The sequence below is a fragment of the Mustela erminea genome, chromosome 9, assembly GCF_009829155.1.
Source record: "Mustela erminea isolate mMusErm1 chromosome 9, mMusErm1.Pri, whole genome shotgun sequence".
NCBI lineage: Eukaryota > Metazoa > Chordata > Mammalia > Carnivora > Mustelidae > Mustela > Mustela erminea.
In genome coordinates this window covers 107,183,083-107,206,361 of record NC_045622.1, presented here as the reverse complement: position 1 = coordinate 107,206,361, position 23,279 = coordinate 107,183,083, and the positions used below count along the sequence as shown (strand labels likewise).

Here is a 23,279-nt window from a genome sequence, read left to right as displayed (position 1 = left end):
TGGAGTCTCAGGCATCCATCCCGTGATCTGGGCTGCCTCCCTGGGCTGCTCGCCATAGAGCTGGTTGGGTCATCCACAGGCAGTGTAGGATATGACCTTGAGGTGCGGCTACTAAGGGCTTCAGGGTCTGATAAGAGCCACCACCAAGGAGACAAAGCCCTTGGGGAGGCAGACTGGGGGGACGTTTTCAGCCATCATGTCACTGTTTTAGATAAATCATAGAAAAAAGCTGTTGGACTTGAAAAATATTTCAATCATAAAAATTTCCAAACAGGGCGCCTGGGTGGCTCAGTGGGTTAAGCCCCTGCCTTCTGCTCAGGTCACGACCTCAGCGTCCTGGGATCAAGCCCCACATCAGGCTCTCTCTCAGCAGGGAGCCTGCTCCCTGACCCCCATGCACGTGTCTCTCTGCCTACTTGTGATCTGTCTGCCAAATAAATAAATAAAATCTTAAAAAATTTTCCAAACACTTCCCAATGTAGGAAGATCAAGGAACTCCCTGCTTCAACCCTGTTTTCTAGAATTTTAAAGCAAATTCCCGATGTTTCATTTCATTCCTAAATACTTCAGCTTCACATCTTTTTCCTTTTTTAAAAAGGGACGTTGGCTTCTGTTACCTGACGCCACTTCACAAGATTGACGGATTCCTTCATATCTACTTAAAGCTCTTTCTTCATATTCAAGTGTCACAGATTGTCCAGTATGTGTCATTTCTCGTTGGTCTCTAAGTCGAATGACTCATCTGCCTTATAATATTTCCAGAGCACAGCCCTATCGTTGCTTTCCGTGGTGGTCAAGTGGGGTGCCACCGCATTTCCTTGGCAAGACGTGTCACATTTCCAAAACATGAGAAAGTGAAGAGAGAGGAAGGGCCATTCAGAATATAGGTGTGGGTCCGGAGAAATCACACTGTACATTCGACTTTTGTCTTTTCTGGGAGAAGTGAGGCCAATCCTTTCTTTGTGGTATTTTCACTGACGTTTCTTTGCTTGTCACGAGCCATCTTCACTCTGGGTAAGGAGAGACACAGAACAACACGCTCTGAGCGGAAAAGCGAGAGCTTCAGAAATGGACGGGCTCTTGGGTCTCTGCCACCGCCCTGAGAAGGAGGGTGCTTGCTGTCCCAGAAGAAGGGTTAAATGGAGATGCAGAGCTGCCCCCTGAGAGGTGCCCCTAGGCCAGGCCAGCCCAGCCCAGCCCAGCCCATCTGACCTGCAGACACACCCAAGCCCAGCCCCGATCCTCCAAGCCACAGATAAGGAACCCACTTGCAAAGAAGTGCTTTGTGGGTAGATTAGATGACCGTCTTCCTTCTAACCTAGAAAGCATGGCTGAACTTCATCTGAAGGGACAGACTGACTCACTTGGTCCCTACCACGTGGTTTTGCAGCCACAGGTTGGGTGACAAGAGGGATTTAGCCATGCGACAGCTCCCCTCCACATACAAAGTGATGATGTATTTAATAGAAGGAGAATTAGGCAGCACTGTATATGGCCTCCTGTGGGATTCACCTCCAAATGCTTCCTCAGGCTCCTGGACGATCACCACCAATTTTAAGAGACCTGAAGCCATTATGACATTTACAGAAGGAGGGGGAGGGGCAGTACGAGTGGCCCCAGAGGTCCTGACATGGGCCCAGGGGGGTGCCCCACTCCTGCCAAGGCAGCAAGAACCCCAGAGGACCCTTTCCCACTGCTGTGTCCCCACAGGCTACAAGGACTTTCTGAGACACTGGAGAGATGGGAGCAGGAAGTCTCCTACCTCTTCTCTGTCTCCTGGATGGTGTTCAGCAACGGCTGGTTGTTGGTCTCTATCAGGAAGGAGCCCGCTGTGGCTGCCAGGATAGGGACCAGGCCAAACATCACCGGCTGTAGCACTGGGCTATGGTTGCCCAGGATGTAGACCAGGGGGGACAAGAGGGAGCCCAGGCGTGTGCTGAAGATCCCAGCACTCATCCCGGTCTGCCTGAGGAGACAGAGAACATGGAAGGGGTTGGGACCGTGCAGGTGCACTGCCGGAATTCAAGCACCTGCACCAAGCCTGAGAGGATTTGGTGAATGAATGAATGAACCAGGCCCTGAGTGTCAGGGCTGGTGCACGAGAGATAAGAAGGCTGCGTGGCAAAGGGCCTGATCATGTGGGATGGGTCATGTGGGGGCACATCATGGGGAAGGGAACCTTGATCTCAGATGCGGCCAGGGGGATGCTTACTGGGAGCCATGATAATGACGGAAAGCCTGACAGCTGATACTTACTGAGCACGTGCTCTGAGCTGGGCGCTGCTCCAACACTCAACTCCTCAGCTCCTCATTTCCTACCACTATCTGGGATACTGACATTTTTCCGAAGCTATAGACATGATACCGTTTATGGAGTGCCTGCCAAGTTCCGGTCACTATTCCAAGAGCAATGTCCTACGATACCCAAAATCACGTTAAAATAGGGACTTGAACCTGCTCTTTTGAGACATGAAACCACAAAACCATTTCCAAATGGAGGCTGGTTTCCTTAGTGGCCCAGCTCTGAGCGACAGAGGCTGCCGTCTCGGTCCCAGAGACTCTGACCCATCTTCTTACCTGACTTCGGTTGGGAAGAGCTCCATGGTGTATAGGTAGAGACAACTGAAACAGCCGGCCAGGCTCCCTTTCCCAAACAAACAGAGGATCATCTTAAAGGTATTCAAGTCTGAGAGAAGGCAGTGGGTGGGGTGTAGACAAAAGAAAGTTAATGAAATGTCAATCTAATCACCTGTTCTGACATCTCATTGTGTCAAGCACCTCCCGGCCCCATGGCCTTTGCACTGGCCGTACACCCTCCTCAGTGAGCTCTTCTCCCCACTATTCACCTTCTTATTTCTTTTTTTTTTTTAAGATTTTATTTATTTATTTGACAGACAGAGATTATAAGTAGGCAGAGAGGAAGGCAGAGAGAGAGGAGGAAGCAGGCTCCGTGCTGAGCAGAGAGCCCGATGCGGGGCTCGATCCCAGGACCCTGGGATCATGACCTGAGCCGAAGGCAGAGGCTTTAACCCACTGAGCCACCCAGGTGCCCCTCACCTTCTTATTTCTCATCTTCTTCTCATCCTTCTCAACTCAAATGCTACTTTGGCGAGGAGGACTTCCCTGATCTGTTTCACTGAGCGGAGCCCACCGTATATTCCCTTACTCCTTGGACATCTCCTCTGAGGCACTGATCTCAACTGCAATTAATTATAGTCTGTCTTCCTAAAGGCTTCTGTGTTCCCTGAACCTGGGTCTGGTCTGAGCCCCGGGGTCGGCAGGTGCTGGAGAAAGAGCCATGAATAACTAACAACCAACCCAAGTTGCTATTTTCAGATGAGACAGGGAAAGTTGGGGAGTGAGGAATGCTGAGATTTAGCCCTGTCCCGGGGAGTTGGGAGGTGACTGTCCCACAGATACAGGGTTTTCATCAATGAAATGATAGATGTGACAGTCTTCAACACATCTCCCATTTGCAGGATTCTAGATTTTTGTGATTCCTACAACCATTTCAGATTAGTATCCCTTGCTACTAGATCTCAGAGGGCTGAATTTTTATCTTTATAAACTTACCTAATGATGATAGCTAAAATTTATTCAATGTTTCCCATGAGCCGGGCACTGGGATATGAACTTTTTACACAGGATCTTTAATGATTTTTTAAAAATTATTGCAAATATGGAAAACTAAAGAGATTGCTATGACAAAATGCCCATGTCACCATCATGTTGTTTTCCCCGATGTTAGCACCTATTAGCTGTGTGACCTTGGACAAGTCACTTCACCTCTCTGTGCTTTATTTATTTATGCTTCAGTTATAAAAGCAGCTTATGATAATCAGATGAGTTGATACATGTGAAGGACTAGCACAGTGCTTGGCAGGCAGTCAACCCCAAATAAGGGCTTCTTAATTATTCTTCCTAAACAACTGTGAGGGTCAATGGAGGGTAAGTGGGTCGACTTGTCCATGATCACAGGAAACCAGTTGAAAAAAGGTTCATCTGGTTCTCTAGTCTGGTCTGAATCATCAAACCAGACCGTGTCATCCATCATATCAGAAGAGAATTTTCACGAGACCCAGAAGAAAACCTCACCTCGAGGAAGAAATGAGGTGACAAGGATCACGCAACCGGCCGCCAGCTGCAAAGAAATGGCAGTGATTCGGCGGCCAAAGTAGCCCATGCTCAGGCCCGTCACCAGCTTCATGGGGAAATCCACGACTGTAAACAGCAGTTGTGTCCAGTAGATGTTGAACCCAAATTTCTGCACATCCAAACCCAGCCCAAAAAAGGAGAAGCCTGCGGAAAACCTGGAGGAGAGAAAGTGCCAGCAATTTACTTCCTACTCTAGAGGTGACCCATGGTTTGCCTTTCTTTCAAATGGAAGGAGTCTCCAACATTCTGGCCACGGATAGGATGCGATCCTATTCTAGAACCCAATCCTCTCTGGTTCCAGACTTTGCCAGGTTTTCCCATCTTCTCAGAGTGCTTCGCCCATGATCTGTTGCCTCCATCTCTGTCTTAAGCCAGTGGGGTACCAAGGAATGACAACTCAGAAGCAGCCGTCAGGTGAATGATTCGGGTGGGGGGTTGTCACTCTTTGGGGCACCACTCACCATCCCAGGGCGATACAGCAAGTTGTCCTGCGGAGTCCCGGAGTGCGGAAGAGATCAAGGAGGAATGGGGTCTCCTTGATAGCAGCTGTGTCCTCCTGCATGTGGAGCCTTACTACCTAGCAGGAAAAGACCAGAGTGGGGATGGCGGAAGAAAGGGCTCCGGCCCTTAGTCCTTCCACTTCCTGATGCCCTACAATTACTTGATTCCTCCCATGTTGGCCAGTTCCTTCACACACACCCTCAAGGAGAAATACAGGACTTCAAATTATGGGCGTGTATTCTCTTATATAGCAACTTCTCCTTTTCTTTTAACTAGTGTTTCTTGATGGTCAACAATGCCCACCATTTATTGAGTACTTGTTATGTGCCAGATGGGGGTCTAAGTACTGGATGTGAACGAACTTATTTAATATAAGGGAGATTCTGCAATCCTTTTTACAGAAGAGGAAACAGACGCTCCAAAGGTTAAATAATTTGCCCAAGGTCACAGAGCTCTAAGTAGGGAGCTGGGAGTCAAACCCCGGTGAATGGCCCCAAGTCTGGGATCTTAGCCATTGTTATTTTGTTTCTTCATGTTCATAGTTAGAAAGGTCCCTGCCTCCCCTTTCTCCAGCACCACTCTCAATTCCCCCTCTCCAGAACTGTCTTCTACTCTTCTAGGTGTTTCTTCTCATACTTATTTCCTATTTCCGGATAAAATGCTACACTGCTATGGCTTGATTTTCCAACTTTAGATTGATTTATGCTAAGAAAGAATGAAGACTTAACCCTCTTACTCTACTACCTCTGACCTAACCCTTCCCTTCTGTAATTCTCCCAATGTAAGTCTCATTCAGAGTTGAACCATGTCGTGTACTCTGATTATATTTCTTTCTGTGATGTGAGCTTTTTATTTTCCTAAAGTTAATAATTGCCTCTTTTGTGTATTTGCTTGCTAATATTCTTGGTTTCTTAAGTACTTGGCACTTATTTATCCCCAAATTCTTTGATAGAATGATAAAATTCTTATTAAGAGGATAAAGTTCAATGAGCAATCTATCAAGATCATTTTTTTTCCTTCATGAAAGGCCTCTGGTATATGTCTATTCATGTGTTTCAGTACAGACTGATCATTCTTTAGGTTTTCTGTCCAACTCTTTCTCTTCTTTTTTACCTTTCTCCTATTTGGGATCTTCTATTTCCTGGATTCCCTGGCTTACATCCTTGTTTTGGTGGAATGTCCCCTGTGGTAGCTTCTGAGAAAGGGTGTAACAAGACACTTTCCCCACAGGTCCTCTGCCTATCTGATGGTGACAGCAACTGCTTCTGGATGTAGAAACTTACCTCTTTGTTCACCCTCGGGAGGCCAACTTAAGCCCCCACTGAGAATTACTGCCAACTCAGGAGGAAGGGTTCGGGTAGTGTGTGGGTTCCCTTTGTGCCTACCTCTGGAGTGAGTTTCCTCCCCTGCTCCTTTCTGCCATTTAATGTTGCCACAGCCTGCAGATTTTTCACAGCCTTGTCAAGTTTGTTGTGGGTGATGAGCCAGCAAGCCGATTCTGGCAGACCCCTAACAGTGAGAGGGCATGGGGTAAGGGAGGGACCGGTCTGGAGGGAGGGACCGATCAGACAGGCAGAGCCTTGAGCCCAACCCTATCCCTGACCAGCTGGAAGGGCCAAGGGATCTCCACCCACAGTGCTTGCCCAGGTACGGGGCTCACACTCCCAATCACCATAGGTCAAGGGCTAGCCCACTTGGAAACAGGGAGATCCAAGAGAAAAATCGGAAAGAACAAAATGGGAGGAGCGTCAGTGAAAGGGGCCGTGGTTGTTTCCGCCATTTTTCTTTTGGTCCTACCGCAAGATACGAATTCGGGCACGTGTTTGTTTTTGCAGAACTGTCACCACGTTGCACACATTTTCTGTCTCCTGCATTTCTCATTTCATGCTGCGCTCTCCATACCTCTCATGGCGCTAGTTTGGGTCTCCACTGTCATTTTGAGAATTTTGCCTACTTTCCCGTGGCTCTGGATTTAAACCTCTTCTCAGTGGCCGGCGGGGTCAAGTGTGCAGCCACTTAGAACCCCAGATGGCGCGATTCACCAGACGATTCGCCAAGGTTGATACGGAGAAAAAGAAACCAAATGAAACACCTCGTATATCAAGGGTCCTCTCTTCTCTCCTTGAGGAGGTTGGCCCGGTGATGGGTGTTAAGGCGGGCACGGATTGCATGGAGCACTGGGTGTTATACTCAAACAAGGAATCATGAACACTACATCAAAACACTAATGAAGGGGTCCCTGAGTGGCTCAGTGGGTTAAAGCCTCTGCCTTTGGCTCAGGTCATGATCCCAGGGTCCTGGGATGGAGCCCCACATCGGGCTCTCTGCTCAGCAGGGAGTCTGCTTCTCTCTCTCTCTCTCTGCCTGCCTCTCTGCCTATTTGTGATATCTATCTGATAAAGAAATAAAATCTTTTAAAAAACATTAATGAAGTACTGTATGGTGATTAGCATAACATTAAAAAAAAAAGAATATTAAAAAAAAAAAAAAAGGAGATCAGATCTCAGCAGAGCCAAGCCAAGGTCGGCTCTGAGGCCAGCAAACACCTCACTGACATGAAGTCAGACCAGACAAGGCAACTCTACGCAGGCCAGGGGGCGTCTGGGAGCTGACGTACCAGGAGTACAGAAGAATGATCACGTAGGCGACAGATAGGGTGCCCTGGAGCCAGCGCCAGGGGCGGATGAGGTAGGCCAGGCCTGTGAGGACCACCTGGCCCAACGTGATCATGTACATGGTGTAGATATTCACCAGCGTCCGCCTCTGCGTCGGGGTCCACTCCATGGCTGGGGATGACAAGTGCGGCAGTGCTGGTAGTGAGCTCCCAGGGCCAGGGAGAGGGGTCAGCCTGGGTGAGTCAGGGGCAGGGACCCCAGGCAAGGCCCCTGTGGAACTTGCCCCCGATGAACCCTGTTGATGGGCGGGCTCTGACCCCGCTCGGTGCCATGCAGGGCACACTGTCCTGAGCATCCCAAGCAACTTTGCCATCTCATTTGGTCTTTGTGACACCCCTATACAGGGCCATCTGGGATCCATCCCCCCCAACACAGGCAAGGAGTATGTCCCGGGGACTGGGAATTCGAGCCTGGGGCTAGCTTAAGCCACCACCTTCAAAGAGCGGACATTTCCTGAAGGTCTTCGAGGGGGCCGGGTATCATTCTATAAATAGGTATGAGATGAGGGAGGTTCAATCATTATCACCCCGTATCACAGATGGGGAAACGGAGGCCCAGACAGGGTAACTGAAGTGCCCCCCCACCCCCACCCCCGCCCCCCTGTGTCGCACAGTGGTGAGCGGAGCAGCCAGGGCTCCGCAGGGGTACTCACTGAGGCAGAGGCTGGTGATAATGATGCCGGTCATGGCCATCCCGCTGAGGAACCTGAGCACGCAGTAGGCCAGGAAGGTGGGCGAGAAAGCGGCGCTCGTGCCCGCGGCCATCATCAGCAGTATCCCGCTCCGCAGCGCCGTCTTGCGTCCACACCTGCCACCGGGACCCACGGAGCCGCCGGCTGAGCCCCCGGGTCCGGCTGCCAAGTGGCCTCTCTGCCCCCGCTTTCGCCCCAGCCTGCTGGCCTCCACCAGTCTGCCCCTCACTCCCCCACATCCTTAGGAAAGGCCTTGGGAAGGGACTCCCGCCTTGCCCCCGCCCCTCCCCACACGAGTTGCCGAGGCCTAGATTCCCCTAGGGGAGGAAGGTTAATTCTTTGCCTCTTGGCTCCGTTCCTTGTTGAAGTACAGCTGTTTCCAGATGGGGCTGTGATGAGCATCTGCGTGTGGCTTCTGGTCCCTGCCCCATGGGGAAGGGAGTGTGAGCAGCGCCTCCAATGTTCCAAGGGACCCTCGACCCCACACTCATTCTCTTCTACCCCCTCTCAGACCCCTGTGGGCCAGGCAGGTGCCAAGTGCTGAGGCCTCGACTGGGAGCTCCCTTGCCCCTTCCCATGGGACCCCCTACCCGCACCCACTGCCCTGGCCACTGCGCGAGAATCAGACAATAAGGAAGATACGTAGGTAAAACACACAGACCGTCAGAGGCCACAGAACAACGCGGAGCAGAGAAGAATAGGGAACATCAGAGGGGCTGTCGTTGTAAATAGGGTGGCCAGAGAAGGCTCCTCTGGGCAGGTGACACCACAGAGTGTCACGGACATAGCACTGAGGTGTGTCATCTAAGGTCAAGAGCGTCATTTTCCCCATTTTACAGATGAGAAAGCAGAGGCTCAAGTTGAAATGACTTGCGCCACACCTGCAGCCAGTGAGAAATCCCCATCATTGTACTCTGAGGCTGTGAGACGTGGCCTGAAGAGGGGTCCTGGGACTAGTGCCCCTGGTGGGGGAATAGCCAGTGCAAAGGCAGGAGGAAGGAGTAGGAGGGGCGGGGCGGGTGCTGGGTTCAGAGCCCTGGCTCCGGGGCCAGCCCGGGCAGGGCCAGCAGCCCACGCGCCCACCAGGCTTCACAGGCTAGGAACCAGCGAGCTGGCGGAAGGTCGAGCAGAGGAAAGGCAGGGTCTGTTCTGCACCTGATAGGATCGCTCTTCCCATAGGTCTGAGAGCAACAGAAGGGGTCAGGGATAGGAAGAAGCAGGGAGGCTCCTTCAGAGGCTGTTGCAGCCAGCCCGGGGCAAGGGGAAGGAGGCTGCTCCCGGAGTGGTGGCCTAGGAGGCGGCGAGGGGAGGAGGTAGGTCCGGGTCTATGCCGACACAGAGCTGTACAGAGCCGACAGGGTTTGCTGGGATACGGGAGAGGAGGGAAATGGTGGGCGAGGTAGGGGGCAGGAGGCGGGGAGCCAAGGGGAGGTCTCAAAAGGGATCAGGCAAACAGTGGTTCACAGACTCAGGAGGTCCATCCAGCTCCTACTGGTCTCTTCCCAGAGGTGAGAGATCTTGACTTGGAGCTCCACTCGGATGTGCTGCGGCTCTCAGCCATCTGTACGCACAGTACGAGCTGGCCAGGCTGCAGGCCCCTTGTTACTGGGGACTGGCGTTTAAAGCAAGCGATCCTTGCCAGCCCCATGGAGATGACTTTAATTCCCTCCTTTCACCTCTGAGTAGGTGGCGGGGTGGGGGACAGAGTCTGGGGCCCCCCAGGTGGCCTCCTTTCCAATGAGCAAGGCCTTTGCTTTGCCAGCCCCTCCTGCCCAGAGCTTAAGGCTGGGTGTACCAGCACAGGGTACTGTGGTTGAGTGTTCCAGGAGCCCAGCCAGGGGAGACACAGGCGACTGGGGTCACTGGGTGACTGGGAGGGCCCCTCAGTTGTACAGAAATGATCCCAAGAGCTAAGTGAACTTTCCAAGGTTTCCTAGAGGGGCAGAGCCCAGCTCCGCTAATGTCCACCTGCCATGTTCTTTCTGCAGCACCGGGGTGGGGGTGGGGGGAAGCATCCAACAGGCTGGCAAAAATCAAGAGAGGCAAAAGATTAGAAGATGCTGTACCCGGGAGTGGAGTTCTCAGAAATGTGCCTTGGCCTGTTCGGCTTGAACAAGGATCATCAGTCTAGATACGGCATCGAGCGCAAAGCTGCTTCCTTTTTTTTTTTTTTTAAGATTTATTTATTTATTTGTCGGAGAGGGAGAGAGAGTGAACACAGGCAGACAGAATGGCAGGCAGAGGCAGAGGGAGAAGCAGACTCCCTGCCGAGCAAGGAGCCCGATATGGGACTCGATCCCACGACGCTGGGATCATGACCTGAGCCGAAGGCAGCTGCTTAACCAACTGAGCCACCCAGGCGTCCCGCAAAGCTGCTTCCTGATGAGAACATTGTCCTCACTTCCAAGAACATGGACAAAATGTCCACGCTGGAATCAGTTTTCCGTGAGACCAGTGGTGCTGAGCGCCACGTCATCTCTGAAATGGGAGTAGCCACCCAGGGCTATTGGGAGGACCTGGGAGAGCGCTCCGTAGAATCAGCCACTCACAGCAACAGTGACTGTCCCAGGGGCTCCTGCTTCCTGGGGAAGCGACCCGTGGAGGCAACCCAGCGGGGAAATCATGGCTGGCAGAAACGAGACCACAGGCGCAGCTTTATCACCATTCCCATGATGAAGGCCTTCGGCCGCGTGACTCCAAATTCATCCCCAAGCAGAGAGCAGTTAGAGAGTCATGATTGCAATTCATTGCAGAACAAAATAAGGAGGTGTCACCACCCCCAGCCCTCATCAGATGCAGGCCCAGGGACTGTCTTCTAGAAAAGTTGGGGTGTCCGGTACCTGGGCAGGGAGGGACGAGCGCTCTAGCCTGACCCCTCCGTTTGAGGTGTCGGGTGTAGCCCTGGCCGTCTGGCAGGGTAAGGAGGTGTGGGGGTCTTTTCTCCTGTGGGGTCCTGAGCCGTTGAGGACAGTGGGGGGATAGCATGAACTCTAGCCTAGTTGGAAGCTTCTGGAGACTTCCTCAGGCCTCCTCCCCTCACCTGTCAGAGAAGATGCCAAAGACAGTAGCTCCAACCAGCTGTCCCATCATGTATATGGACTGGGCAATGGACTTCAGTGACTTGTGCTTGCACACCAAGTCCCACTGGACGGAAAGAGACAAGTGTTAGCAGGTGGCCCATGTACCCTCACCGTGTGGCTTCCGTAGAATAGTAAGAGCTGCCTTGTCACATCTTACACGCTAATACGGTCCCACAGCTTGTCCTTCAGCCCATAACCCTGCTTTCATGAGCACTGGCCCTTTTAGATTAAATGGCGGAAACCTCAATATCAGCGTCACCGTGATGAATTAAGCACGTTATCCCAGATGTTTTATGAAACACTTGGTCCCGAGTCTTAGGAAACCTCTACCCTAAAAGAAAGATGACCAGCACAAATCTAGACCCAGTTTACTGGAAAGGCTTTCTTCTTTCCTTCTTTTTGTTCCCATTTCATTCAGCGGTCTGAGAAATTTGGGAGAAAACAGGAAAACAAAGGCACCTGGGTGGCTCAGTGGGTTAAGCCTCTGCCTTCAGCTCAGGTCATGATGGCAGGGTCCTGGATTGACCCCCACATGCTGAGCAGGGAAACTGCTTCTCCCTCTCCCTCTCTCTCTGCTGTTTCCCCTGCTTGTGCTCCCTTGCTCTTTGCCAAATAAATAAATAAAATCTTAAAACACACACACTCACACACACAGGAAAATGGATGTCATGTCGATTTTCTGACTGCTTTGCAAATAGCTAAGTGAAGGCAAAATAAAATCATCAGACCAAGTGTCGGGGTGGGAGACGCAGTAGGACGGAGCCCTCCGACATGTCTGAATGTCTTATGCACAGCGAAAACTTCAGCAGAATCTGGGGCCACTCTATGATCCTACAATCCCACTCCTGGGCATACACCCAGCAGAAATGAAAACCTGTGTCCACCCCAATACGTGTGCAAGAACACACATGACCGTGATATTCATAATAGCCCCAAACCGGAAATAGTGCAGGTGCATTTCTCAGTAGAAAGGACATAGATTGTGTGGTATATTTGTGCCATGGGATGCTCCGTGACCCTGAGAAAGAACCAGGTCCCAAATTATATATCAAGATGATTGACTCTTAAAAATCCATACTGAGTGAAAAAAATCCGAGCACACTGAAGAACACACACTATGATCCCATGGGTGTAGGGGGTGGGTGCGTAGTGATGTAGTGACATAGTGACGTAGTGACGTAGAAAGGTGCAAGGGAGCCTTCTGGAGTCCTCAGAAGCATTCTGTATCTTGAGCTGGTGTTTACCTATATAAATGTCATCCTGCCACACACTTAAATTTTGAGCATTTCATGGAACAATTTACATCTCCATTAAAATAAAACAAACAAAAAAGCATCTAAAGACCCAGCGTTCAGCTGTAGCCTTGTCTCACCTCAGAAACGATGGAGGAGGCAACACTCTGGTCATACACCCACCCATCCAGGCAGACCTCGGTGTCCAAGCTTAAAGAGGAGGTGTCGTTGAGGCTTAGCATCTGCCAATGGGGCTCAGAGAACCGCAGGCACCGCTCAGGTTTCTGGTCCTTGTCCAGGGGGATGAAGACCCTCAGTAAGTCCCCATCCCCCACACCGCCCGGGGCATGAGACCCATTGGTCCAGTTGGCCGGCCGGCAGTGATGCTCCGGGGTTATGGCGGTGAAGTTCTGCAGAAAGTTGTGACAGCTGATCAGGAGGGCGGGGAACATCATGAGAGCAGTCTGGAGGATCTGGAACTTTCCCATGCCGCCGATGGTGTGGAGCAGCTCCGAGAAGCCCATGGTGCGCTCTCTGCTGTGGCTGTTGACAGAGGTGTTTGCCCACATGCACCGCGGTCTAATTTATAGGCTCTCTCACCTCCTTCTAGTGGGTTCTTGGGAAAAAGCTTCTGGGTATCTGTCCAGAATCATGATATCATCACATCTTATTTGCTCTGCATCAGGAAATAAGGTGTTTCCACTTAAGAATATTTGTTCAAGGGGTGCCTGGGTGGCTCAGTCGTTAAGCGTCTGCTTTCTGCTCAGGTCATGCATGATCTTGGGGTCCTGGTTCGAGCCTCGCATCAGGCTCTCTGCTCAGCAGGAAGCCTGCTTCTCCCTCTCCTTATCCCACACCCCCTGCTCGTGTTCCCTTTCTCGATGTCTCTCTGTCAAATAAATCTTAAAAAAAAAAAAAAAAAGAAAGAATATTTCTTCAAAGAATAAACTTTTCACATGACCATTCCAACGGAATCCTTCCAGGTAAGTTCCCTGTGTCTTAATTGCACAAGTCCATTGTCAATATTTACTGAAGACCTGCAGACTGGTTATCGTCCCCAGGCTCACGGGCATCATTATAGCTGTGCGGTGGTAAAGACACAAGAAGTCGTTTTCTGTTTTAAGGTTTATTACTTACACAGACAGTGAGAAGACAAGTAAGTCAAAGGCGTCAGCTCCCTGAGGCTCTGGTCCAATACATCCAAAAAAGGACGACCTTGAAACCAAAGGGGTTAGGGGATGGCAAGGTGAGTTGTGGGATGCCCGCAGCTGAGAAGCCGGCTCCAAACCGCAGCCAAGTGCTATTGTACCCTGCAGCTCTCTCCCAGAGCGGGCGCTCAGAGGCCTCCGACCCCATCAGAACACAGGGGTGACAAGAAAGTCTCACGATGCTCCGGGGTACACAGCTGGGCAAGGGGCAGAGGCGTTGTGGTGGCTCCCACATTGGTCCCACTCTCTGGTGTCCCAGAAGACAGCACCTTCTCACCGAGCCGAGCCGTGGTTCCAGCCTCTGCCTGCGTGGCCTGGGTGGGGTCTCCAGGGCGCCATGGCCCACACGTTCCCCTAAAACTCTACCCCCAACCCTTTACTTGCAGCTGAGGCCACTCCCCCAGACACTGGTGTTAACTGTACTCTTAGGGGCTTGAACCAAGTATTTTTTCCAATTTTTAAAATTGTGATTTAAAAAATTGAGATAAAATACACATAAAATTTGCCATCTTTTAAAAAATATTTTATTTATTTATTTGACAGAGAGCGGCACAGAGAGAGAGGGAACACAAGCAGGGGGAGTGGGAGAGGGAGAAGCACGCTCCCTGCTGAGCAGGGTGTCCGATGCGGGGTTCGATCCCAGGACCCCGAGATCATGACCTGAGCCAAACACAGATGCTTCATGACTGAGCCACCCAGGTGCCCCATAAAAGTTGTCAGCTTAACCTTGTTGAAAGGCACAGTTCAGTGGTATTAAGCACACTCACAATGTTATGCAAACATCACCACCGTCTACCTCTATACTCATCTTGTTGAGCTGAAACTCTGTTCCCATGAAACACTAACTCACCATCCCCCACTCTCCAAGCCCCTAGTCCCCAGCCGTCTACTCCGTCTCTATGATTTTCACCAAACTAAGCACCTCATATAAATGGAGTAACACAGATTAGGTTTTTTTGTGACCGGCATATTTCACTTAGCATAATATCCTTGTGGTTCATCCGTTCTGTAGTGTGTTCATAATTGCCTTCCTTTTAAGGCAGAATAATAATATCCCATTGTCTGTCTAGACCACATTTTGTTTATCCACTCATCCATCAGTGGACATGTGGTTTGCTTCCACATTTTAGCTCTTGTGAATAATACCGCCAATCACTGTGGACATACAGATATCTCTTGGATGTCCTGCTTTCAGTTCTTGGGGGTATATACTCCAAAGTGGGGTTGTTGGATCATTAATGTAATCCCATGTTTAATGCTTGGAGGAACCGTCATACCGCTTTCCAAGGGGGCCGCGCCATTTGGGTTCCCATCAACAGTGCCCAAATGTGGCAATTTCTCCACATCCTCGCCAGCACCTGTCATTAGTAGCCATCTAATGTGTGTCTGGGAGGGTCTCTCCTTGTAATTTCTGTCTGCATTCCCCTAATGATCAGTGGCATGCAGCATCTTTTCACATGCTTACTTACTGGCCATTTGTCTGTCTTTGGAAAATGTTTATTCAAGTCCTTTGCCTCTTTTTGAATCATCTTGGTCAGAGAGCTTTGGGTGTCCTCTGTGTATTTCTGGATATCCACCCCTCCTCAGATATATAAACTGCAAATATTTTCTCCCATTCTGTGGGTTACCGTGGACCCACTCCACTTTCCGTGCCTTAGAAACCGTCAGACTACTGAGCACAGCTGCCCCTCTGTGGGCTGCCCAGGGCTGTACCGCCCAGCCCCCCTCTGCAGCCAGCCAGCAAATAGGTCATTGAACAAATAACACAGCAAGAGTGGCCGCCGGCCACACACTTCACCTTGCCAAGCTTGCAGGAAGTTCAGGGCAATAAGATTGCCGGTGGCCACCTGTGCTGGAGAGTTTAAAGTGACAACCAGTCTGTGAGAAACATAAAAACCCATCCAACAATAACAAGAGGAAAGCAAAGGGACTGAGCCAGTGTCCAGAATGTTCATCTTGTTCTGTCTTCTAGAGTGGAGGTTGCTCCCTCTTGGGTTCAGTAGCTTTTGGCAGGTGTCTAATTAAGACCTTATTACGGGCACCTGGGTGGCTGGGTTGGTTGAGCATCTAAGCTTGATGTTGGCTCTGGTCATGATCTCAGGGTGGTGAGATCAAGCCCTGCATTGGGCTCCATACTGGGAGTGGAACCTGCTTGAGATTCTCCCTTACTCTCTCTCTCTCTGCCCCTCCCCCATCCCCAAAAGACTCTTTATTAGTCAGTGGTCAAGTTGAGGGTGGCAGCGAATGGCTGGGTTAAACTGCCCGGATGTCCCGTGAACAGGTGAGAAAGAGATTAGTGTCCCTGCCCGTGCCCTGATCTTCCAGGTGTAAGGTGATCCCTTCTTCCCATAGCCCTGCTGGCCCCATGGCTACTCCGTCAACAATCACTTCGCCCTCTCCAGTCTTCTCCATGTCTTACCTGCCAAATAATGACATCGGCAGCCCTAGGAGTGGGCTTAACCTAGTAACCTGGTAATTCTTTTTTGCACTGGTATTTTTATTTTATTTTTATTTTTTTAAAGATTTTATTTATTTACTTGACAGAGAGAGAGATCGAAAGTAGGCAGAGAGGTAGGCAGAAAGGGGGATGGGAAGCAGGCTCCCCGCTGAGCAGAGAGCTGGACACAGGGCTTGATCCCAGGACCCTGAGATTATGATCTGAGCTGAAGGCAGATGCTTAACCCACTGAGCCACCCAGGCGCCCCTGCACTGTTTTTTTTTTGTTTTGTTTTTAAAAAGCACGAAAGTGATTCCAGGATTGAGAATCAAGATTTTACATTTTCTTTAAAAATAAAAATTACAGATGTTTACAACCGATTTGTTTTTAAAACTATAAAAAAAGGAAAAAAACCAGCTTTCCCCAGATAGAGTCACTTGTGCTAAATCCCACTCCAGCCAAGCAAGACTTACTACCTAATTGCCTAATTGCAGTTTTAGCGTCTCCTAGGAGTGGAATTTTAAACCAATTAGTGTAGCATTTCCTGATCCGCACTAGTGAGGTCGTCTGCTAGAGAGACCTCTGTCCTTCTGCCCAAAGGAAGGGGACTGTATTGATCCTTTCTTCCATTTGTGACTTCGATGTTGCTGCCTTAAAAAAGCTGTTTTCCTTTTGCCTTAAGAAGTTTTCCATTTTGTACAGCTCCTTGGAGCTCTTTTCTGTTTGCTAGGAGGGATGCTGCCCAAGTCATGAATCATTGAATAAAGCCAATTAGATCTTCAAATTTAATTTGGCAGGAGTAACAGAATCCAAAGCCAAACTCCTTTTTCTTTTCTTTTTTTTTTTTAAAGTAGGCTCCACGCACAACAGGGGGGTTGAACATAGGACACTACCAACTGAGGCAGCCTGATGTCCCAAAGCCAAGTTTCTGATGACATTTGGGGACAGCAGGAAGCATAGGTGTGGTACCCTAAAACCTCTTTTTTGAGTTCTTTTTCTTTACCTGTAAGTTCCTCTCGGTTCTGAGCTCCTCGTCTAACTGGCCTTTGGATGCAGGACGGGTCAGGCTGAGCTAGCAGACGATTCCGTCCAGGGCCCAACTGTGCTCACGAGTGGGTCTGCCCAGAGGCAAGCCTCTAGGCTTTTAGACTGTGATCGCCAGATTCTTGAATGGAAAGCACCTAGCCCTTAATTGCTTTTGAAGATCCATGTGGGAACTGTTAGTGGCAGTCCCCAGTCCCCAGCTGTTGGGGACTGCTGCTTCAATTCTCTCCCTAGTCCAAGCTTCCAAGGGAATTGTTGGTGCTGTGCATGGACCATTTGCTGGGCCAGGACAGAGTGACACGTCTCGGTTATTGCTGATCTATTAAAGTGCATATGTTTCTTCATCTTGTCTTGTACAGGTAAAGGCTAGTTGCCCATGAGAACTCCAGGAGTCAAAAAAATCCACCAAAATTGGTGGGCATTTAAAGCATTTATTTATATTTATTTTTGTTTTGTTTCATGTCATGTCGTGTCATTTCATTTCAAGCATTTAAAAGTTGCTATGACACTGCCACCGCACCCAGAGACTCCATGTTAGGATAAGCTGGTCACGGAAGAGGTGAGATTAACACGAGGTCACCTATGAACTTCAAGAAAATTTCCGTGCACCAAGGTACACTGTGTAACATCACACAGTTCCCGACCCACAATGGCACATCTTTTTGGGTAATAGTTTGGCTCCAAGATACCCAAAGTCACAGCTGAAAGTGCTCAGCGGGGAGCCTGCTTCTCCCTCTTCTACTCTTCTTGCTTGTATCTCCTCTCTCTCTGTCTGTCTCTCTCTTTATCTGTGTCAAACAAATAAATAAAAACCTTTAAAATTTTTAAAAATTTAGGGACGCCTGGGTGGCTCAGTTGGTTGGACGACTGCCTTCGGCTCAGGTCATGATCCTGGAGTCCCGGGATCGAGTCCCGCATCGGGCTCCCAGCTCCACGGGGAGTCTGCTTCTCCCTCTGACCTTCTCCTCGCTCATGCTCTCTCTCACTGTCTCTCTCTCTCAAGTAAATAAATAAAATCTTTAAAAAAAATTTTTTTTTAATTTAAAAATAAGTAACTAAATAAAAACAACCAGACATTACAATGGTCATTACAGGGAATGTTCCTATAGGTAAGTTTGTTCATTTAAAAAGTGAACATGAGGGGCGCCTGGGTGGCTCAGTGGGTTAAAGCCTCTGCCTTTGGCTCAGGTCATGATCCCAGGGTCCTGGGATAGAGCCCCACATCGGGCTCTCTGCTCAGCAGGGAGCCTGCTTGCTCCTCTCTCTCTCTGCCTGCCTCTCTGCCTACTTGTGATCTCTGTCTGTCAAATAAATAAATAAATCTTTTTTTTTTTTTTTTTAAAGTGCATGTGAAAGTAAGGGTTTTCAAATTAAACAAGCAGAACAGGATACTTATTTTGGCTGGCATGCAGAAACCTCCAAAAGGCTAAGATTTTTTTTTTTCAAAAAGGCTAAGATTTATGGTAAAAAGCTAATGAAAAATTAAAGATACAATTGTACCTAGAACAAAAGACTGTAAGGCTGAGAAAAGCAAGCCTTCTGCTCCCCTCAGTCCTCCCTTGAGCATCTACAATGCCGTGTACATTGCCTGTCCCCTAGGGAGAGACTGCTAAGCAGGTACCTTTTGAAATAAGACCACTCAAGGCTGCCAATGGTCCTCTTCCAGTCTCCTACCCTCCTCGATCAAAGGCCCATCTGAGACCCAGCACCGCATCATCCTTTCCAAATCCAAGCCAATGATCATTGACCTTCGGGAGTGACTCCAGATCTTGTGACAATAGCGTCTTGTACACCCTCCCTGTGGATGGCTCCCGGACCCACAGGGTTAATAACACCAGAAAGAGTTGCCGCTTGTCCCAGCTGAAAGTGACAAAATATTTAAAAGAATGTTTAAGTAGCTCTATGGTTGGAATTTGGACAGGTGGTTGGATGATATTCCAAGATATCATCTTGGATAAGAACTTTTTTTTTTTTTGGCCTTCACCGCTGTGCTAAATGTATCCAAAAGGACAGAAAAACTTTCCAATATAGTTGGATGGTTATGTTAGTCTTTTGCTATATTTTAGGCGGCAATCCAATTCCCTGAGGAATTAAAAACAGCTCTCCTCGTTTTACAACTTGAGTCTTTACAGAATCCAGGTAAGGCTCTAGAATATTCAACGTCTCTTTTACCAATCCCTCAACCTCTCCTACTGATCGCCAAAGGCTTCTCCTTGTGCCTCTGAGATATACGTGTGCTACCTGGTCTTCTCCAGGAACTTTTATCTAGGTCATGTCTTTAACATACCAATGTCGGGGGCCCAGCTGGCTCAGTGGGTGGGGTGTGTGACCCTTGATCTTGGGGTCGTGAGTTCAAGCCCCAAGTTGGATATAAGGCTTACTTAAAAATTAATAAAATTAAAAATTTTAAAATAAAATAAAATATCAACTTCAGGGAAGTCATTCTTACCAGAAGAAAAACAAAAGTAGGAAAGCTTATTTGAAATTTAAACAAATAAGAAACAATAACAACTTTAAGTGTCTCCTCCACAAATGCCTATCACGTGGTAGGAATCTAAGAGTGGAACACAGCCTTTCTGTGTCTGTCCTGTGTCCATGTGTGTCTGTGTGTGTCTGTGTGTGTGTAAATTCGTAGCATTTTCTAACTGCAGATGGTATTGCCAAAATTAATTTGTTAAAGATCTCCCCTTAACTGGCTTAAAGAAAATCAAGTGCTTACATACAAAATCAAGTGCTTAGTGTTTACATAAATTAAATTCTCAGAAATATAATAGAAATTTAATCCAGATGAGGGTGCCTGGGTGGTGCAGTCGGTTGGGTGTCTAACTTTTGGTTTTGGTTCTGGTTGTGATCTCCGGCTGGTGGGATCAAGCCCTGTGTCAGGCTCTGAGCTTAGCAAGGAGTCAGCTTGATACACTCGCCCTCTGCCCTTCCCTGCCACGTGTGTGCATGTAAACACACACACACACACACACACACACACACACACACACACACACTATGGGAAATAAAGCAATATTAAAAAAAAAGAAATTTAATCCAGATCAATTTCCAGGACATGTGATGTGGGGAAATATTTGATATTAAAGCTAGTTTCAGTTTGTGGATACATTTTTATTTTTATTTTTATTTTTTTTTATTTACTTGACACACAGAGAGAGATCACAAGTAGGCAGAGGCAGGCAGAGGGCGGGGAGGTAATCGGGCTCCCCGTCGAGCAGAGATCTGGATGCAGGGCTCGATCCCAGGACCCTGAGATCTGACCTGAGCCGAAGGCAAAGTCTTAACCCACTGAGCCACCCAGGTGCCCAGTTTGTGGATTTAATTAAGGCAGGAATATCTTTAGAGTTAGCAGCATTGAATATAATCTTTTTAGTCCCCATAGGCTTACTAAAGGCCTGGTAAGTTCATATTATTGCTTACAGAATTCGTCAGCAGGAAAAATACCTCGAGACAATGGCTGACTGTCTTTTTTAAAAAATATATTTTATTTATTTATTTTCAGGGGGAGAGAGGTTGTGCAAGCATGCGAGTTGGGGGCGAAGGGCAGAGCGAGAGAGGGAATCTCCAGCAGACTCCACAGTGGGCATGGAGCCTGGCCCGATCACATCACCCGGAGATCATGACCGGGGTCAAAACCAAGAGTCAGACACTCGGTGGATTGGGCCACCCAACTTTGTGTAGAATCTAAGTGTATTCATTGAGAGGCCAATCTGTAGAATGCTAGAGTAACATTTCACAAATGTTTGCTCCTTTTTCTTTGTTTTACTTTTCTTCTTTTAAGGGTTAAGAATTCCAATATACCAGCTACTAGAAATAATAAGGTAAATTATCCACATGCGAGGAAAGTTAAGAGTGTGAGAAGGTATGGGGAATGGAGGCATGTTTTTGTGTTGAGGGAGAAGTAATTTTGTTCCAATCTGAGGCTGGTTGTCCTAAGAGGAAAAACATAGGACAAATCTGAAAGTAAGCAGGTTTTGTGAAAAGGAGTCTGGGGAAAGGAATTTTAGTGTGGTCAGGCTAAATGAATTTAAAGGTTAAAAGAAGCTTTAACATCAATAGTATACTTATGCAAAACTAAACTTTAGGTTTTTCTTTTATCTGCTGAAAGGACATGTTTTCTTTATTTTTCTAAAAAAGGGTGTTTTAAAATGATAATGAAAACACAACAATTCAAAATCTGTGGGACACAGCAAAGGCAGTCTTGAGAGGAAAATATGTAGTGATACAGGACTCTCTCAAGAAACAAGAAAGGTCTCAAATACACAACCTAACCCTACACCTAAAGGAGCTGGAGAAAGAACAAGAAAGAAAGCCTAAACCCAGCAGGAGAAGAGAAATCGTCAAGATCAGAGCAGAAATCAATGAAATAGAAACAAAAAAAAACCAATAGAACAAATCAACGAAACTTGGAGCTGGTTCTTTGAAAGAATTAATAAGATTGATAAACCCCTGGCCAGACTTATCAAAATGAAAAGAGAAAGGACCCAAATAAATAAAATAATGAATGAAAGAAGAGAGATCACAACCAACACCAAAGAAATACAAACAATTATAAGAACATACTATGAGCAACTCTACGCCAACAAATTTGACAATCTGGAAGAAATGGATGCATTTCTTTTTTTTTTTTTTAAGATTTTATTTATTTATTTGGCAGACAGAGATCACAAGTAGGCAGAGAGGCAGGCAGAGAGAGAGAGAGAGAGAGAGAGAGGAGGAAGCAGGCTCCCTGCTGAGCAGAGAGCCTGATGTGGGGCTCGATCCCGGAACCCTGGGATCATGACCTGAGCTGAAGGCAGAGGCTTTAACCAACTGAGCCACCCAGGCACCCCGAAATGGATGCATTTCTAAAGACATATAAACTACCACAACTGAACCAGGAAGAAATAGAAAACCTGAACAGACCCATAACCAATAAGGAGATTGAAACAGTCATCAAAAATCTCCAAACAAAAGCAAGCCCAGGGCCAGACAGCTTCCCAGGGGAATTCTACCAAACATTTAAAAAAGAATTAATTCCTATTCTCCTGAAACGGTTCCAAAAAATAGAAATGGAAGGAAAACTTCCAAACTCATTTTATGAGGCCAGCATCACCTTGATCCCAAAACCAGACAAGGATCCCATCAAAAAAGAGAATTATAGACCAATATCCTTGATGAACACAGATGCGAAAATTCTCACCAAAATATTAGCCAATAGGATTCAACAGTACATTAAAAGGATTATTCACCATGACCAAGTGGGATTTATTCCAGAGTTGCAAGTTTGGTTCAACATCTGCAAATCAATCAATGTGATACAATACATTAATAAAAGAAAGAACAAGAACTATATGATACTCTCAATAGATGCTGAAAAAGCATTTGACAAAGTACAGCATCCCTTCTTGATCAAAACTCTTCGAAGTGTAGGGATAGAGGGCACATACTTCAATATTATCAAAGCCATCTATGAAAAACCCACCTCAAATATCATTCTCAATGGAGAAAAACTGAAAGCTTTTCCGCTAAGGTCAGGAACACGGCAGGGACGTCCATTATCACCACTTCTTTTTATTTTTATTTTTATTTTTATTTGATAGAGAGAGAGATCACAAGTAGGCAGAGAGGCAGGCAGAGAGAGAGAAGGGGAAGCAGGCTCCCCGCTGAGTGGAGAGCCCGATGTGGGGCTTGATCCCAGGACCCTGAGATCATGACCTGAGCCGAAGACAGAGGCTTAAACCACTGAGCCACCCAGGCGCCCCCATTATCACCACTTCTATTCAACATAGGACTAGAAGTCCTAGCCTCAGCAATCAGACAACAAAAAGAAATTAAAGACATCCAGATCGGCACAGTAGAAGTCAAACTATCACTCTTCACAGATGATATGATGCTATATGTGGAAAACCCAAAAGACTTCACTCCAAAACTGCTAGAACTTGTACAGGAATTTAGTAAAGTGTCAGGATATAAAATCAGTGCACAGAAATCAGTTGCATTTCTCTACACCAACAACAAGACAGAAGAAAGAGAAATTAAGGAGTCCATTCCATTTACAATTGCACCCAAAACTATTAGATACCTAGGAATAAACCTAACCAAAGAGGCAAAGAATCTATACTCAGGAAACTGTAAAGTACTCATGAGAGAAATTGAGGAAGACACAAAGAAATGGAAAAATGTTCCATGATCCTGGATTGGGAGACCAAATATTGTGAAAATGTCTATGCTACCTAAAGCAATCTACACACTTAATGCAATCCCTATCAAA

General features: G+C 47.9%; 1 protein-coding gene across 1 annotated transcript; it reads right to left on the bottom strand.

Annotated features, from left to right (window-relative positions):
• Positions 1-415: 415 nt before the first annotated feature.
• LOC116600065 (solute carrier family 22 member 20-like) lies at positions 416-12,913 on the bottom strand. Its single transcript, XM_032360051.1, has 10 exons — positions 12,475-12,913; positions 11,063-11,166; positions 7,984-8,138; positions 7,274-7,442; positions 6,042-6,165; positions 4,617-4,732; positions 4,096-4,310; positions 2,578-2,686; positions 1,763-1,966; positions 416-1,010 (listed from the first exon to the last, which is right to left on the bottom strand). The coding sequence occupies exons 1-10, from the start codon at positions 12,901-12,903 to the stop codon at positions 905-907; spliced, it is 1,731 nt and encodes a 576-aa protein (XP_032215942.1). The 5' UTR covers positions 12,904-12,913; the 3' UTR covers positions 416-904.
• Between the last annotated feature and the right edge of the window lie 10,366 nt (positions 12,914-23,279).

Coding starts and splice junctions, on each gene's coding strand:
- LOC116600065 (XM_032360051.1), bottom strand. CDS start 12,903: ATGTGGGCAAACACCTCTGTCAACAGCCACAGCAGAGAGCGCACCATG. Junction 11,167..12,474: donor CCTCCTCCATCGTTTCTGAG/GTGAGACAAGGC, acceptor CTTTCCGTCCAG/TGGGACTTGGTGTGCAAGCA. Junction 2,687..4,095: donor CACCTCATTTCTTCCTCGAG/GTGAGGTTTTCT, acceptor GCCTTCTCTCAG/ACTTGAATACCTTTAAGATG.